General features: G+C 55.4%; 6 protein-coding genes across 6 annotated transcripts; 4 read left to right on the plus strand and 2 right to left on the minus strand.

Annotated features, from left to right (window-relative positions):
- Positions 1-262: 262 nt before the first annotated feature.
- Positions 263-1,056, minus strand: PG986_011413 (40S ribosomal protein eS24; the record flags this gene model as incomplete). The annotated part of the gene is made up of 3 exons (XM_066847635.1): positions 263-342; positions 407-654; positions 974-1,056. The coding sequence occupies 3 exons, from the start codon at positions 1,054-1,056 to the stop codon at positions 263-265; spliced, it is 411 nt and encodes a 136-aa protein (XP_066697126.1).
- Positions 1,057-1,571: 515 nt separating this feature from the next.
- PG986_011414 (Protein-lysine N-methyltransferase) lies at positions 1,572-2,749 on the plus strand (the record flags this gene model as incomplete). The annotated part of the gene is made up of 2 exons (XM_066847636.1): positions 1,572-1,802; positions 1,952-2,749. 2 exons carry the CDS (start codon positions 1,572-1,574, stop codon positions 2,747-2,749), a joined length of 1,029 nt encoding a protein of 342 aa, XP_066697127.1.
- A 1,662-nt stretch (positions 2,750-4,411) lies between these two features.
- Positions 4,412-5,805, plus strand: PG986_011415 (uncharacterized protein; the record flags this gene model as incomplete). The annotated part of the gene is made up of 2 exons (XM_066847637.1): positions 4,412-4,529; positions 4,619-5,805. The coding sequence occupies 2 exons, from the start codon at positions 4,412-4,414 to the stop codon at positions 5,803-5,805; spliced, it is 1,305 nt and encodes a 434-aa protein (XP_066697128.1).
- A 743-nt stretch (positions 5,806-6,548) lies between these two features.
- Positions 6,549-8,049, plus strand: PG986_011416 (GTP cyclohydrolase-2; the record flags this gene model as incomplete). Its single annotated transcript, XM_066847638.1, has 2 exons — positions 6,549-7,937; positions 8,002-8,049. The coding sequence occupies 2 exons, from the start codon at positions 6,549-6,551 to the stop codon at positions 8,047-8,049; spliced, it is 1,437 nt and encodes a 478-aa protein (XP_066697129.1).
- Positions 8,050-11,608: 3,559 nt separating this feature from the next.
- PG986_011417 (uncharacterized protein) lies at positions 11,609-12,206 on the minus strand (the record flags this gene model as incomplete). The annotated part of the gene is made up of 2 exons (XM_066847639.1): positions 11,609-11,873; positions 11,938-12,206. 2 exons carry the CDS (start codon positions 12,204-12,206, stop codon positions 11,609-11,611), a joined length of 534 nt encoding a protein of 177 aa, XP_066697130.1.
- A 2,983-nt stretch (positions 12,207-15,189) lies between these two features.
- On the plus strand, positions 15,190-17,459 carry PG986_011418 (uncharacterized protein; the record flags this gene model as incomplete). The annotated part of the gene is made up of 4 exons (XM_066847640.1): positions 15,190-15,221; positions 16,148-16,591; positions 16,662-16,865; positions 17,006-17,459. 4 exons carry the CDS (start codon positions 15,190-15,192, stop codon positions 17,457-17,459), a joined length of 1,134 nt encoding a protein of 377 aa, XP_066697131.1.
- Positions 17,460-17,482: the final 23 nt, after the last annotated feature.

The following is a 17,482-nucleotide window of genomic DNA, read 5'->3' on the forward strand; positions in this document are numbered from 1 at the left end:
GAAAACCCTTTTATTGTATGCTACCGTGAATGGGGAAGAAATTCGTCTCATTCATGTCCAGCCGTTGCCTCGAAACCATGTCCACCAGCCGAAAATCAAAAGGCCGATGCGAGACCGAGACCAGTATACGTACGGCCCAGATGCGTTTTACATTTGGATACCGTTGATCTGTATAATGCACACAATAGATGCACCCGAAAGCCAGCCGATGTCGAGAGCCAAACCCATTCCGCCAAAGACAAGAACGCCTGAATCAGATCGTCTATTTCTCCTTCTTGGCCTTGGCACCCTTGACCTTGGCAGTGCCGCGCAGAGTCTTTTGACGGTTCTTGCGTTGCTTGCCTGTTCACGAGATAAGTCAGTATGGATGGAGGGGGAGGAGGAAGAATCGTCATGGAAAACGTACGCTGCTGTCGGGATGCGCGCTCGGGCTTGGTGGCCAGGCCAACGCGGACCAGTCTGTACTGAGGCTCGAACTTCTTCATGGCCTCGGGGGAGTCGTAGACAAGGGCGAAGCCGGTGGTCTTGCCACCACCGAACTGGGTGCGCAGGCCGAAGACGGAGACCTGGTCCTTCTGGGCCTTGTACATGCCGGAGATCTTCTCGCGGAGCTGCTCCTTGGAGATGTTGGGGCGGCCGGGGTGCAGGATGTCACTGGAGAAGGGAGAAAGCGAAGGTCAGTTTCTATCGTTCAAATCATGCTCGGTTTCCCGGAAGCAGCCTGCACTCGAAGTGCAGCTCAAGACTTGTGCCAGACAGAACTGCCCTCCATCATCTTCGTGATCGCAATTGCCAGCCAGAAGAAGACGAAGAAAGAGAGACCTCTTCGAAATCAATCATATTCTTGCTTCCCTCTTTTTGTTCTTTTGCCAACGAGAATCGCCGGTCGCGTCGGGACTCGGAAGATGATGGATTGGATGGCTCTGCCGCAACGGACATCGCTCGAGGTGGTTCCGGCGGAATTGGTACTCACACGACCATCTGCTTGCGACCCAGAAGAGGGTTGCGGATGAACTTGCGAGTTCGCAGGGTGACGGGGGTCTCGGAGTCAGCCATTTTGACGATCGGGCGCGAATGTTCTGCTGATCGAAGTTGTCGTGGATGGATGAGAGAAATGGCGATTGGGGGGAGGGGTGGAAGGAAATGTCGACTTTCGCCTTAATTTTTCTTTCTGGCCGTAGTGGTTCAGTATCCGCTCTTCACTGGGTGTGCGTCGCTCGCTCGGCTTGGGCTAGCCCAGGGTGTGGAGCTGGCCCGTGCTTTCTTTCACTTTGGTGGATTGGTGTCCTTTTTTGCCAATTTCAGAGCCCTACCCTAATCAATTGGAAAAATGTGGCTTGTGCCTTTTGCTTTTTTTTCTGCCCTTGACTCCAGCCATACCCTCAGCCACAGCTGCAGCCTCTCCATTCATTCACCTGCATTGCCCTTTGCAGTGCTCTTTCCATTGAGGATCTCCACTTTCCCGTAGCACGGTTCCTTGTCGCCCGCCGTCAACCCAGCCAAAGTTGACAGAGCCGCAATGAAGATTCCCAATTCCCATTTCATCCCGTCGTCGTTGTCCAATTTGTCCAATGGATGAAGCTAGCGTCGATCGCTTTTGCAGCCAATATCTGCAGCTGGAAAGAGACCTCGATTTCCCCAGTGGTCCGCTCTTGAGGGAGGCCCGTGTTCAAGATGTTTTGCATCGTCGGCTCTTTGCAGATGACGCGCTTGCGCATCCACCCCCGTCTAGATATCAGATCCGAGTCCTGAAGGAGTTGGTCTCGAGGATTGAAGCAAGCATTGATGACTGGGAAGAACATGTAAGGTGCATATCTACAAACAAACCTACCAGACACAAAAGGATGGCCATGAAACAAGTCGTTTCTGTCATCGCCCTGGCCCACCATGGCTTCCATCTTGCACCTTCCGCAACGTCATCAGAATACCCCAGCCTGACTCCATTTCCTAGGGAGTGTCCGACGATCTGATGACCCATCTCTCTGAGCTTCTTGCGTCGCCTTTACCCGCGGAACTCATAGCTGTTCAGCAAAAGACATATGTCACATATTCGCAATCGTTGCTTAGTGGTGACTCTACGCCTGCGGCAGGCCCTAGCCCCTACCCTCACGTCACCCTCCTCGAGTCGCGCCAGCTCATCTCGGCCGGCGGAACCACCGGGCTTCGGACCTGGGAAGCTGCTCTCCATCTGGGTCAGTACCTCTGCGCAAACCCGTCTTTGGTACAAAACAAGCGAGTGCTCGAGCTGGGCGCCGGGACAGGCTACGTCTCCATCTTGTGTGCCAAGCACCTAGCTCCTTCCCAGGTCATTGCCTCGGACGGGTCCGACGATGTCGTGGCTAACCTGCCCGAGAACTTCTACGTGAACGGGCTGCAAGACTCCCGGGCCATCTCCGCCATGGATCTGAAATGGGGACAAGCTCTTGTGGGCACCGAAGAGGCCGAATGGAACGGTGGGCAGCCTATCGATCTCGTTCTTGGCGCCGACGTGACGTACGACGAGAGTGTCATCCCGTCTCTTGTCGGTACCATAGACGACTTGTTCGACATGTTCCCGCGCGTCCTCGTGATCATATCTGCCACTGAAAGAAACCGTCGTACCTTTGACGCTTTCATCAGCGTCTGCCAGAAAAGAGGCCTCGATATCCAGGAGGTGGATTTCGACATCGCACCCAGAGGCGCACAGACCGGTCCCTTCTACAGTGACCAGGTACCTATCCGGATCTGTAGGATCACGCGAGGGCAATAGAGCAGATGTTCAGCAATGGCCCCCAATGAACTCATGTGTTCCTTCAATGAGTCACAGTCGCTGGATGGCAGCAAGTCTTCGTTTGACTGAGAGCGATCAGCAGCCTCGGACTTAACAGTTGCTTATCAGTGCATCTGTATGACAGCCATTCCCTTACAAGCGAAGGATTCTTATCCCAGGTCAGTATGCATGGTAGCCTCAATGACTGTACCAAATCGGTCTAGCCACAGAACGGGAAGTCCAAACACATGCTCCTCCATGTCCAGTTCTTCGCCATGGAAGACGGACATGGACTTCAGCTCTTTATGGGGAATGCATCCGTGAGGCACAGCTTCCTACGTAGTCCCCCATCATACCCTGCTGGAGTTACGAGGAGAGATGGTCAAATGCATCTGGCTCACCAGGGGAAAAGCTCCTATTTTTAGAGGCGGCCAATGAGTCATTGTCTCTTTGCATTTGCAAATAATCTGCTCGTTATGCACCGACAATCGTAGCGAGGTCTGGAGCGGACCGGATTGAACTTCAGGCGGTGATCATGGGGCGGAAAATTTATAGATTCAAGTGTGATTGGATATGTATGTTTCATCGGTAACCGGGCTGACGAGTGAGCGTCTTCACGAGTCAACGAGTTGACGGACGCGACGGACATGAAAAACTTAAGTATATGTCTTATTCTGACCTGACTTCACTATGTGATGGCCCGGCACGCTATGTACAACGGCGCCGTAGATATCGACAACGCCGGTGGATGGACGAGGAGGATTGGCTGATCTGCTGTGATCGCCCGGCCGGTGGTCTAGCCCGAGTTGGCTTCATCCCCCACTTGAAGATGGATACCTATTTCCCTACCCTACTTTTACTTTTACTTTTACGCCTCGGCAACGAGTCACCTTTTCAAAAATTCCACTTTGCTCTACGTACTATCTCCGACCTTGCTTTGAAATCAGAGGCCCCTGTGTGTCCGGTCCGGCCTTTGCCAGCACACCTCTTTCCTCGGCCCCCTCCCCTCCTGGTAACACGTTAGCGGCCGAGACTAACAGCTCCGCCCTTTGCGGTGAACGTGAACAAGGGTTCGAAAACCTAGGCTAAGTAACAATGCATGATTCTTTAGGATATACCTACCATTCTATGCGCGTGGAGGAGGGCCAAGTGTGTCCTGGTTGAGGGCCTTTTCTATTTTGGGAAGTCGCCGGCCGCGATATCGAGTCGCGCTACAGTCGTATGTTAGGCACTGTGAGAAAAGCGTGGGTGGCTACCAAAGGCGCCCCCCTCCGGCACGGCAGCCCGGAGGTCTGTAGCTGCCTGCTTCTGTTCCTGGCGATTAATGGAGCAGATATGCATGCTGCTCACCAGCGGATAGATGGGGGCGGTTTGTTAACAAAACGGTCCGAGTGGATGTGTGAGATATAAATAATCGCGATGGGCTTAGTCCCCCCGCGGTGTGTCTGTTGTTCCGATTTAAATTGCTATAATGCTCAGCTCTGACAAATCCATATTGCATCGAGTGTTCAGCTGAGTATCCGGCTGCTTGCTTATATTACTCTGGACATTCGCCAGCTGAACGCGCCTTTGTGAAGAGTCGGTGTGTACGGTTCCCATTCTACCCGGATAAACGACACCACATTACCATCACCAGAGAAATAAGATCTTGATCCGCACATCATGTCTCCCGAACAGACAGTCGAGCCGCCTCGGTTCGAGTCGGAGCCTACGGACCTGGCGCCGCTGCGGCAGCCGATCAAGTTCCCCTTCTCCGGCCGGGTCGCCCCGAACCCTCTGAGTTAGTACCAACCAAACGCACTCCCAACTATACTTGAAGACCCAAGCTCTCTGTGTGGTTTATCTTCTGTGTATCTTGTACCTACCTAGGGAAACAATGTACTGATGCGGGCGCCTTGCCGACAGTGAACGCCGCCATGAGCGAGCGTCTGTCCACCTACTCGGAGACGGACCGCGAGGCCAGCGGCATCCCCCTGCCGGAGCTCGTGACGCTGTACCGGCGCTGGGCCGCGGGCGGCTGGGGCCAGCTGGTGACGGGCAACGTCATGATCGACCACGAGCACCTCGAGTCGCCCGGCAACCCCATCATCCCCGTCGACGCCCCCTTCTCCGGCCCCCGTTTCGAGATGTTCCAGCAGCTCGCCGCGGCGGGCAAGGAGCACGGCAGCCTCATGGTCGCGCAGGTCGGCCACGCGGGCCGCCAGACCACCGTGACCATGAGCCCCATCAGCGCGAGCGACGTGCAGCTGGTCGCGCCCGCCATGGGCAAGACGTTTGGCGTCCCGCGCGCCGCGACGCACGACGACATCCGAGAAATCGTAAGGGCGTTCGCGCACGCGGCCGAGTTCCTCGAGAAGGCCGGGTTCGACGGCATCCAGCTGCACGGCGCGCACGGGTACCTGCTCGCGCAGTTCCTGAGCCTGACGAGCAACCGCCGGACGGACGAGTACGGCGGCAGCCTCGAGAACCGCATGCGGATCATCCTCGAAGTGACGGCGGCCATCAAGGAGAAGGTCTCCAAGGACTTCGTGCTCGGCATCAAGATCAACTCGGTCGAGTTCCAGGAGCGCGGGTTCACGTCCGACGAGGCGACGCTGCTGTGCGAGGCCCTCGAGAAGGCCGGTTTTGATTATGTCGAGACGAGCGGCGGCACGTACGAGGCCATAGGGCAGATGTACCGGCGCGAGAGCACGCGGGCGCGCGAGGCGTACTTCCTCGAGTTCTCGGAGCAGATCGCGAAGAGGGTCAAGACGACCAAGATCTACACGACGGGCGGGCTCAAGACGGCGGCGGGCATGGTCGCGGTGCTGAAGACGGGCATCGACGGCCTCGGCATCGGGCGCGCCGCGTGCCAGGAGCCGGACCTGGCCAACAAGCTGCTCTCGGGCAAGGTGTCGGGCATCATGAAGTACGCCATGGGCGAGGACGATGCGTGGGCCCGCGTGGGCTCGGCGGTGGTGCAGATCCAGCAGATGGGCCGCGGGCAGGAGCCTATCGATCTGTCCGACGCCGAGAACGTCAAGAAGGTGGCAGCTATTTTGGCCGCGAAGAAATAAAAGGAGTTTGCAGTTTGCCGGGTCAAACAGCCACTTGGTGATCAGAAACAGGCTGGCAGGCGTGATCGTCCGAGGTGAATACCTTGCGACGAGACGGTCACCGTTCCAGCCAAGTTGTCCATCCCATCGGTAATACCGACAGCCTGTTATTCAAACAGATGCTTACTCTAGAAACAGAACACGACCAAGACCAAGACCAAGAAATAGACATCAATTGATAGAAATTGTCGATACCAATTCCCCTTGACGGATGGACTGGCCGTGTCTCAGCATGTGTAAGCTGACTAATGTCGGCGCGATACTGACACGCGTGATGAGCTAATGATTGATCAATCGCCCGTAACCTAAAATGGGACAAAACGGGTCCGCCGACAGGGAACTGAAGGGTCCCTGAAGCAGGACCAGGGCCGCCCCAGGCCAAGCGGAAAGAGGCTAAGGTTGGAGGGTCGTCAATCGCTGGAACGAATCTTCCTCACCCTTCCATGACCAGTATAAACAGTATCTTTCCTATGCGAAGTCCCCTTGGATGTGTACATATGTTCTCTTTCCGGTTATTCTCATTATTACTATCTTGTCCTTTCAATTAGATCATCTACCTACCTACATCCATACCCGACTCAAGCCAATTCCCTAGAAGTGAGAGAGTCGTTAGATCCAGGCCTGTCTGTCTGTCTGTCACCCACCCCACTACCAGCCCAGACTCTCTCCCCCAGAAAGAAGAACCCCGCCATTCCCGAAGCCGAATGCCCGCCGCCATCCGGAACTCCCAACAAAATCACCCCATTGCCCATAACCCTCCCTTTGGCCAGTGCAAGAAGGAGGCCTTGTCGCATGCGCATTCTACAGCCATTGAAGGACCAATGGATTCAGGGAAGGACGCTGGCCAGGCTGGGCAGCAGGGGCAACAACGAGAACAACACGTGGCCACGCCGACGGAACAGCTGCCCTCCTTCTACTCGCCGAAGACACAGCCGGTAGTCTCGGACCATGAAGGCGACCACAAGCTGAGGAGCGACCTGCTCAACATTTCGTCATTGGCCGCCGCCGCCGCCAACCCCCAGACTTCCGGCGCGCCGACCTCGGCGCCCTCCACGCACGCGACGACGACCGGCGCCACGACCCCGAGCAACGAGCAACCGCCGCCCCCGTCCCTGCTCTCGCCCCAATTCACGCCCCCCTCGACCCCGGGCATCGCAACGCCCACCTCGGAGCAGGCGCCGCCGCGGGGCGTGCCCGTCGACTCGGCCCGGGGCGAGAGCTGCGGCAAGAAGCGCCCGCGCCTGCTCGAGACCTTGCCCGAGGTCCAGTGCGTCGTGCGCGCCCGCATCCCGACCGTCGCGGGCACCGAGATGTTCCTGCACCTCTACACCAACAACGTCGACGCCAAGGAGCACCTCGCCATCGTCTTCGGCCCCCACATCCGCTCCCGCTCGCTCGACGCGCCCCGCGAGGGCGAGACCGAGATGGACCGCATGGTGCGCGGCGCCTACACGGGGCGGCTGTTCCCCGGCCGGACGCAGAGCGGCATGGCGTTGCCGGGTGGTGGTAGCAGCAGCTCGTCGCATCCGGCAGGAGTAGAAGGAGGAGTAGAACAGACAACGAAGGGGGAGGAGACGTCACAGTTACAACAGCAACTGCAACAGCAACAACCGCACTCGGCGCCGCTGGTCCGCATACACTCGGAGTGCTACACGGGCGAGACGGCGTGGTCGGCGCGGTGCGACTGCGGCGAGCAGCTGGACGAGGCGGCGCGGCTCATGTCGCTGCCGGCGCAGGCGCAGCACGGCGGAATCATCATCTACCTGCGCCAGGAGGGCCGCGGCATCGGCCTGGGCGAGAAGCTCAAGGCGTACAACCTGCAGGACCTGGGCAGCGACACGGTCGAGGCGAACCTGCTGCTGCGGCACCCGGCCGACGCGCGGTCGTACGGCCTCGCCACGGCGATGCTGCGCGACCTCGGCCAGGACCAGGTGCGCCTGCTGACCAACAACCCGGACAAGATCCGCGCCGTCGAGGGGCCGAACCGCGAGGTCCGCGTCGTGGAGCGCGTGGCTATGGTGCCGCTTAGCTGGAAGGGGAAGAAGGGGGAGGGGTTCCGGAGCCAGGAGGTTGAGGGCTATCTGCGGACAAAGGTGAGTTTCTTCCACGTTACATTTATCCACATGTCCATTTCACTAACAACAAACCAAAATACAGATCGAGAAGATGGGACATATGCTGGACATGGGCGGTATGCCCCCGTAAATTCAAAAAAGAGAAAAGAGACGCTATACCAATGTGATACTGGTTGGGAGGAACCAATCATCTGCTGTGAAAATTAGACATGTCTTGGGAAATACTATACACACTTACCGATACCACCGAAGCATCTATACTCCTATGCCTAGAGCGTTAGAAATGGAACCAACATCCAACTTCGCCTACCGGATCTGTCCTCATCACGATTTGACTGGTGATGGCTGTCGACGTACATCGGAGCCGGCCAAGTAGGCTTCGATAACACCAGTCCCGTCAACGGCATGCTGAAATCACGTTCCATACCACTGTCCCCAACCGGGCAACAGAACAGCGTTGTGAAGTTTAGCATCTTGACGGCCGTTTAGAGCTTATCGCCAACCCTGACAATTATATATTTCCTTGCTGTCCGGGGAACTCCGGATGCCAATAGGGCTGAAGCGCTATTTGGAAATGGGGAGAATACCTAGAGACAACGAGGCAAGGCTAGTTCTTTCTTTTTCCTTGGATGGATGGACGGTCACTCGACCCCGAAACCGATGACATGGCACCCAGTAGCGCCAGGTTTGTAAGACATGCCAAATTGATGGGGATGGATCGGTCTGTTGGTTGGTTCGCTGTGGGCAGATCCCATATCCCCCCCTTGAAAACGAAACGACCGAACCCTCTCTCAAAATGCACGGGCGTAAGGGGGTGAAGCTATCACAGATGATATCATACTGAGATGAGGATGCTTTGCTAGTAAGCAGCAACAACGCCTTCCAGGGCTTGTTGTCTTGGGGGGGCTGAAGGACTGGCTCCTCCGAAGCGCAACAACCGTTCATTCTGCCATTCATGCATGCATCCCGAGATGGTGATCGACAGTCATACATACGGGAAGGAAGGGCCAGACAGAGAATACAAGCTGCCAAGTGTGACCCCACGCCGGACGCCTATGTCCGCGTCTAGGTGTACAGACTTGTTGCGATGCGCGCGATGGCGCCTTACCTGCCCGCCTGCTGCGATTGGAGGAGGAGATAAGCTGGAGAGATCAGAAGAGGGGGGGATCGGGGGCCAAACACGTATGCAGCCAAGCGGAAGAAGATACAGGCATGTTATGTTTGTTGGTATCGTTTGACTGAAAGGCAGCGAGCGGCACTTTCGTTCCGGTTGCATCAGGCTCTCCTCTCGATCGCGGGCTGGCAGTCAGTTCTGTCATTCATTTCTCAAGAATTGCGCAATTCAGTCGCAGTCGCTTCGGATTGGTCGATGGTGATTTCAACAGTGCCCGGAATGACACCCTAACCTGCATCCATATGCTGGAGCCAGAGCTCCGGGTTATTATGGTGGCGTTATATGATCTGCGGGTAGGCAATGCAAGTACATGTGTACATACCACCAACGTCCCCCGACAAAGGACTGCCGTGTCCGTCTCGTGACAATGCGCGCATGCAGTGATCAGTTGTGGCATGGAACCAGAACGTGCTTGGGTCGTCTTTTCCCACTCCAAGGCGATGATGTAACGGGATACGGTGTTTAGGTTTTCAGGAACGGTCGATGGGCGATGTTCGGTGCATCGAGGAAAGCGCACAGGGTTGGACTGTCACGTATTCAAAGATCATTCCCCCAGCGCTTCCGTCACTCCCCACCAGCCACATCCCGTACAACTAGCAGGAGGAACCCAGCAAGACGGCAAGACGGCAAGGTACCGTCTGCATTCATCAGTGATCTCGATATCAGAAAAAAAAATCCAACAAAGCATCCATCATCAGCACCTCCAGGAAGGAGGCTATGCAACCCATTCATTCATTCCTCTGGGATCGGGGGGGGTTCTTGGTCGTTCGTGGCACATCACGCTTATCAACTGACATCATCAATGTCTTTTCCCCAGAAGATAGACGTCTCGGTCCCTGAAAGGTTTTTTTTTTTTAACTCAGGCCTGATTCCCTGAACGCAACGTCTGTCTCAACTGTAAATCTTCTGAAACATAATCGTTGAAGGGCTAAAAAGAAATATGAAAAGTGACCGACTTGTTTTCTGGGGACACTGATAGACAGACACATGGATATAATCTCGATCTAAAAATATTCCCTTGGCCTTTCACATCTTAACTTTCCAAAACTTACGTCAACAGCGAAGCAACCCCCCCCCCATGATCGATTCCCCCAGCTGGGCCAAGGAACCAGGCTTCAAGGCGATCTAAGGATAAGTAGGTAGTACAACATGATGTAGTTTTGTCTTAGTGTGTGCCCGTTGCGCTTATTTGGAGAGAGTGTGTGTGGCTTGGGAGCTGAAGGTCCGATCAGGCATCCTGGTGGGTTGCGCAGCTGCAACCGTCAAGGCAAGGCAAGGCAAGGCGAAAACGAACAAAAAAAAAAAAACACTATCGGGATCCAAGTGTATGGCAACTCGGCACCGGCCGACATCCACAGACATACCAAACGGGTGGCGATAATGTCCAGGAGTCCTTTGTGGTGCAGAGCCGAACTTGGCAAGTTTGGTCCTGTTCTAGTTGAATAATGTTAAGACACCATCACGAACTAGTCGCCGATCATCTAGCGAAACTGACTAGGCAGAGCATATCGGATGGATACAAACAATAATATTCAGATGGTGGATATCACGATGATCAGCGAGGTACAGAGAGAATGAACATTGAATCTTCGTCAATTGGTATTTTTGGTAGGTATTAAGTATGTTGTTGTGGTATCATCGTTGCCCATGGCCTATCTCCCATGCGGCTGCGGGCGGTGGTGTCGCCATCCAGTGTCTTCATCTTCGCTCTTGCCCGCTCTATGCTTTTTGCTCTCCCCGTCCCAAAGTTGGGTATGTGAAAATACCAACAAATCGTGAAAATGCTGTTTGTTGAAGATGACAAATAAAAAAAAGAATCATTCCTGAATGCTGCTGCTGCTGCTGCTGCTGCGTGCTAGCCCATCAAGCAAGCGCCCGTTGAAACGCCACGCCAAATAAACCGCCAATCACCTCCCCCCATCATGTTGCGCTCCCAAAGAAGCGCGACCGGTAGATAGATTGCTCCTCCGTTCCAGGAGGCGCGAATAAACACCAACCGGGGGGCCAGCCAAAAGATCGTCGCCAGCCTCTTCCCGTAAATGCCGCCGTTGCGCTATGCATGCGCTATCAAGCAAAGCCCTGAGAAGGCCTAACCCATAATGATTTTTTTTTCTCTCTCTTCCGAACCCGTCCATTGCTGCCATATCCATTGCAGTCTTGTTTCCCTATAAAGTCTCCGTGGTAGGTTCGTGACCAACCATTGTCGAAAGGTACGCGCGGTGAGGGAAAGCCCATCTCACGATAACTCTGTTCCCTCTCCTGATTAATTATGTCACCGGGCAGGCCGAGTGGAATGGTTCGTCGTCATCAAAACCAGCCAACCACTTTTTTTCCCTCCCTCCCTGCGTCTGTGTGTGATGCAGATCATCTCTGTCCAATATTTTTTCCCACTCCCCACGCACGCGCGGGGTCCTAAAGCAGGAAATGGAGACTCTCCAATTAAAATAAAAAAAAGCCTTGGAAGAAAGACGGAAAGTGATCAACTTTCAATACTTGTAAGTGCCCAAAGGCAGATTCAATAGTCGACGGGCCCGCCGTTGCTCCTCCGGCGCCGTCCCGTGCGCAGCTCGCGCTCCGTGTCCATCAGGCGGGTCTGCACCCAGGACCGCATCGCGCGGTCCTGGCGCACCTTGTCGCAGTTGAGGAGCTCGGTGAGGGCGCGCTTGATGCCCTCGTTGACGTCGCAGAGCATCTGCTCGTCGGCCGCCATCTCGTGCATGACCTCCTCGTCGAGGACGGGGGCCAGTTGGGAGTAGACCCCGCACACGCCGCTGCTGTGGCTGTTGCTCGCGGGCGGGATGGAGGAGCGTCGGCGGTGCTGGCGCGAGCGCGGGGGGCGGCGACAGGGAGCCGGTGCTGCTGGCGCTGCTGATGGACGAGTTGGAGGAGCGCGGGTTCAGCATCCGGGTCGGCGAGGTCGAGGGCGAGGTCACGGCCGTCGAGGACGCGTTGGCGGCCGTGTAGAGCGGGCACAGCTCGTGCATGTGCTGCTGCAGCTCGTCGTGCTGGTTCTGCAGGAGGAGGTACTTCTGCAGGACGAAGTCGCCGTGTTGGTGGTTATGTTGCTGCTGGGCGACGTGGCCCAGGTGCGATTCAAGCGTGCCGCTGTACATGGTTGCTGACGATGTTATGCGGTGACGTTGATGTTGTTGTGGTAGTAGTGGAAGAAGAGTTGGTTGTTATTTGTTGTTGTTGAGTAGTAGTAGCTGTGGTTGTAGTTACAAGATACTCTAGTCTGCTGCGTGGTCCTAAAAGTACTATTGGCGAGCGCATCGGAGGAGATGTGGTTTCGTCGTTATATGCCGGTGACAATGGACTGGTATGTGGCTGAGGCCAGGAATGTGTCTTGTTGTCGTGGTAAGTGGTAAGAGGTGGTGGTGGTAGTAGTAGTAGTAGTAGTAGTAGTGGAAGGAGTAGCAGTTGGGATGGATGTATGTCATGCAACGATAAAGGGTACTTTTGGGGGTAAAAAGGTAGGTATGAGGTAGATTTCCTTCACGTCTTATTTCTCGCCAAGAGGAGGAGCGGACGATAATAATAATAAGTAAGGGAATAATAAGTTGTCCAGCTCTCGGCGGTGACGTGATAGCCCTGGGGGTACGTCTAATGCTGTATGTATGCGTGGTGCGTGTGTGTGTAAATGTGTGTGGCCTGGTCTCTGTGCCTATGCTGCGTGTGTGACGGGGGGGGGCGGGCTGAAAGGTCCTTGGGTTAAGTACTTTGTTGTGCGATTCGATCTGGAACTCCCTCTAGGTCTCTCCCACTTATTCCTTCCGTCTCCCTAACCAGCTAACTCTCTATTTCGACTGGTGGAAGTAGGCTAGAACAAGTCGCGCGTTGATTGCTCTGCCCTGTCGATCCCCTATTGGGTATTGGGCGGTACTGGCTGGTGGGCATCCGGATATGGGCCAGTTTCAGAGGGCAGCAACTCGTGCCCGCACGTGGCAGAGGGTGGTAGCAGGAGGTGACGCGGCCGCAATCACGATTTTGATGTAGATCCCCACACCGACAAAGTAAGGTCGATTCGGGTACCAGTAAGGAGATTATGATGCAAGCCTTGAGTATGCGTGTGCGTGTGTGTGTGTGTGTGTGTTGTGTGGGATGGGGAGGTGATGTGCAGAATGGATTCTTGTTTCTCGGGTTGCCCAAGAGATGATGTGCTGTAAGTATACACTTCAGGCAACCAGTCTCCCGGCGGATTGATAGTGATATTGCGGGATGGGTGGGCTGGGATGGTCGGATGGCAGGCAATGGGTGCTGTTTTATTTGTCTAGTGTGACGGTGCGACGACTCAAGGACAGGGCACTATTGACAGACGACAACCGGCACTGGAGAATCAATCGAGCAGAATAATAAACGAGGCAGGGAAGGACGTCGCGGGAGGTGTTGGCTTTTTTTATCTATTGATCAGCCAAACCGGCAGGCCCAGCGCTGCGAGACTAATGCAGACAGGCCTGTCGCATTCAAGGCCTGGCTTCGGCTAGCTGTCCCAAGAGCAGCCTATGATATCCGTTTCCAAAATAACGTTCTCCCTACGAGCTTGGTGTGGTTGAGACGGAAATGTGTGGCTACCCAACGGTGCGGCAGTTTTTTTTTTGATAACAGAGCGATCGATGGTAGCAGCGATGTCCAAGTTCGTCCAAGCGGGCCAAGGCATGTGTGTGTGTGTGTGTGTGTGTGTGCATGCGGCCAGTAGCGTGCGTAGCGTGCTGTGTAGACTGGGGACTGGACTGGACCAGTGCTGGACAGTAGGTGATGCTTCAGTTCAGGTTCGCAGCAACCTCTAGGTTGGTCTAGAAGAGTCAGGCTAGCTGGCAGCCGAGCAGAGTTGGGACCGGCTCTATCTTCCAGTTATATGTATAGCGCTAGTGGTAGTGGTACTTCACTACTTGGCATCGCTTTCTTTCCCTTGTCTCTCCCCGTCTCTCTCCCCCGCTAGATCAGATGCAGACGGTGTTGCCCGCTTCGTCGTACGTAGACAGAGCTGGTCGAAGTTCGGTCGAGGGACGTTTCGACGCCGCGGCAGCAATTGAGTTTGATGCTGGTGATGTGGTACGATCGTAACGCTGCGCCCTTTCCCACACCCCTCTGCCGTATCGCCCCGAAATCTGCGAGGCCAGGCCCATTGGCCCCTAGGCGCGGCGGGGGAAGGCTAGGAAGGGAATCCCTAGCAGGCATTGTTGGGGAGATGGGCAATTCTTTATTAATGATAAAGCCATGGAGCTCACCGGTGGGGGGTAATAGGACTGTACGATGGCCTCCCATTGGGTGTCCATTATGTTTGTATTACCTTGCCTGACGCTCTGAAGCAAAAAAGTCTCCCTCCCGGCTCCCTCACTGCCCCCCTCATTTACCCCTTGGCTGGACTTTTGGCATTGGCTGCAAGCCCGCAGCCATCGATCATAGAACGCTCCAGGCCCGATGGGGCAAGCCTTTCGATAGCTTCCCACGCTACTGGCCCGGCTGGTTTGCTTAGGTTTAGGACGGTAGGGGACGGTCAGGGAAAGAAGCAGAGAAAGAGCACAAACGGCGCCCGTTAGATTTGTGTCCCAGCTTCAGCTTTGGGGGCTTGGATAAACCGCTGACGTGACGCCCACGAAATTGTCCTGAAATTGTTCAACTTAACTTTCTTTTGTCGCCGCACTAGACGGGGCTAGGGGAAGGGGGCCGGTGCCGCGGGAGATAAGGACGAAAGAATACGCGAGCGCTTTCGAAAGGTCAACGGGAAAGAAATACTCCGTACGCATTTGCCTATGCGTCTTTCCGGCGTCACGATCAAGTGGCATCACTCTGGACACGAGCAAGAGAGAAGAGAGGGAATAACGCGCGGCTTGCACCTATGACTACGAGTTCACGACATTATCCCCGTATTTCGCTGTATTTCTCTGACCAACACAACGGGCTGGACAATTCTCGGGGGTGCCATGGGAATGTGGAATGTGTCGCCATAAAGTATGCATGCAGACATGCAGGACCACCAACCAACCCAAGGGGGCAACACAGAGGGCGACAGACACGAGGGGTTACATTAGAACCAAAAAAAAAAAAAAGCCCAAACCCATGAACAGGCCAATGCGATCTCAGCTTTTCCCCAAGATGCCCAAGTTCCAGACATCCGAGTGCAGTTCGTGCGGGGTTTTAGCTGCATGCAAAAAGATGGTCTGATAGCAGTGATACACTGATACCGTGGTGCTGGCTGCTGCTACGCAGAGACTGGTGGCCCAGCCGGAGGGGCCCAGAGTTCAGACTTTCAGACTTTCTGGAGAGGCCAAGCTGCTGTCAGAGCGGACAGTTGCAGCTGACAACACACCAGCCAGCGGACGATGAGCGGCTATTCTCCTTGCGCACATCCTCGAAGCACCACTAGGTACCAGACCTGAGGGCTTGCTCATCGGCAGAAACACAAATAGCAAACCTGCACCCAACGCTGCTCTGGCTTGACTGAAGTCGGATTACTCAAGCTGGAACTTCACTTGTTTCTCGCTTTGTTTCTGGCTAAGAAGGGCAAACTCGTCGCCAGGAACTGCCTGATACATTCTACCAAGTCTTTCGAATTCCAGAAAGCCGTACGCGGGAAACACAACCACAACATTTTGTCTTGCCAGACTGCCTTGGCATCTGTTTGCTAGACAGCCTTTTTGGTGCAAAACAAGGAGCAAGGAGAAAGTCGTCGGATAAAAAGGCTCGATTCGCTTGCCATGCTTGCAGGTACGTTGCGGCGCGGCGGCTACGTGCTTTAGTCATGAAATCGGCCTCGGTGAAACCCGTCCGTACCCGCTCGCTCATCGAATCTCTTCATCAGACGACCGAAGCGGAGATGTACCAAGGAGGTGCCATCCTGCTCCCTTGTAAGGACGTTTTCTTATTCCAAAAAGCTGTGTGGTGGCTCCTGCGAATAGGGAAAATGTGCCAAGTGGAAACGCCAACTTACGCTCTGGTCTTGATAAAAGTGTATCCGTCTTGACAAAGACTGCTCGTACCCTGCACGGGCGTGCAAAACGTCGTCCGACGATCACATCTCAGGGGCCACTGCTACTGCCGCTACTATTTTTAGACCGTCGCGAACGGGCGGCGATGGTGATGGCGGCTCGGCAGCGGTTCTATCTTTGCAGGCGGGCCGGCGGAAGGAGACCAACGTCATTGTCGTCCCCGCGCTGTACTTTCTCGATCCTGAGAATAGCGCGCCGCGCCTGCCATCATCGCCTACCGTCTCCCTCCAACGTGCTTCGTCTAGCTCGCTGCTGCTGGACGAGCTATGGGGTAGTCTAGATGCCGAGGTGCCGGAAGCGAGGCAGGAGATAGTCGATCGATATTTTGCCACTGTCCACCGCTGGCTGCCCATTCTCAGCAAGAAGCAGCTCTATCGGACTCTTACGCAACAGCAGAACCAGAGAACAGGCTCCAGGTTTGCGCTATTGCTGGTGTGCATGCACCTGATCACAACAAGACCTCCCGCTACCCCTGACCAACAGCAACCGGCCGCGGCTGAATGCCCGTTGTATCTGTCCGCCAAGGAGAGTCTGGTGAAGGTCGAGATAAGATGTCTCCCATCCCTCGCCCTGCTCCAGGCCACTATCCTCGTGGCCACCTATGAGGCTTGCCCATGGCATCTACCCGGCGGCCTATCTCGGCGCCGGTCACGCTGCCCGCATGGGCATCATGATGAGCTTCCACGACCGGGAGCACTGCCCCCAGATGTTCCAGAGCCCCGCGACCTGGACCGCGCGAGAGGAGGAACGGAGGGCCTGGTGGGCGGTGGTTATCCTGGACCGGTACGTAATGTTTTACATATTTGTTAATAAAATCACATTCATCTTCTTACTACCAACTTACATAAGATCAACTATGCGAAGGGAGACAAATAATACGAAGAAGTACTTACTGAAAGCAAACTTGTGCCGTGTGTTCACAGTCTAGCCCATCAAGGCATCCATGGTATGCCCCTAGCAGCCCCTGAACCCCATCCGGGGGAGCTGCTCCCCCCCCCCGACGCCGCGTGGGAGCTGGGCACGATCGGGGTGAACGAGGCCCTGTTCGTCATGTCGTCGAGCTCATCAACGTCGAAGTCGACAGAAGGGTCTTCGTCGTCGTCGATGACCAATACCGGTGGATCCTTCGCGAACCTGTGCCAATCAGCCCACCTCCTCGGGCCCGTCTTACGACACCGCGAGGACCTGGCCAAGGGACGACCCCAACAGCCCACGGTGGCGAATTCTTCTACCCCTGAAGAATCCGGGGGTTCAGTTCCCAAATCCGCGAGGCCCGTCAGCTGCACCACGCTACCTCTGCCTTTACCCGGCACTTGTGTGGTAGCAGCTGCCGCCAAGGCGTTTCCGGCGATCCCGGGGTCCTTGGCGCTGGGGTAGCTGTAGTAGCAGGCCAGAGAGGT

This window comes from Apiospora aurea (genome assembly GCF_038362705.1).
Source record: "Apiospora aurea strain CBS 24483 chromosome Unknown utg000007l_segment0_segment0, whole genome shotgun sequence".
Taxonomy (NCBI): domain Eukaryota; kingdom Fungi; phylum Ascomycota; class Sordariomycetes; order Amphisphaeriales; family Apiosporaceae; genus Apiospora; species Apiospora aurea.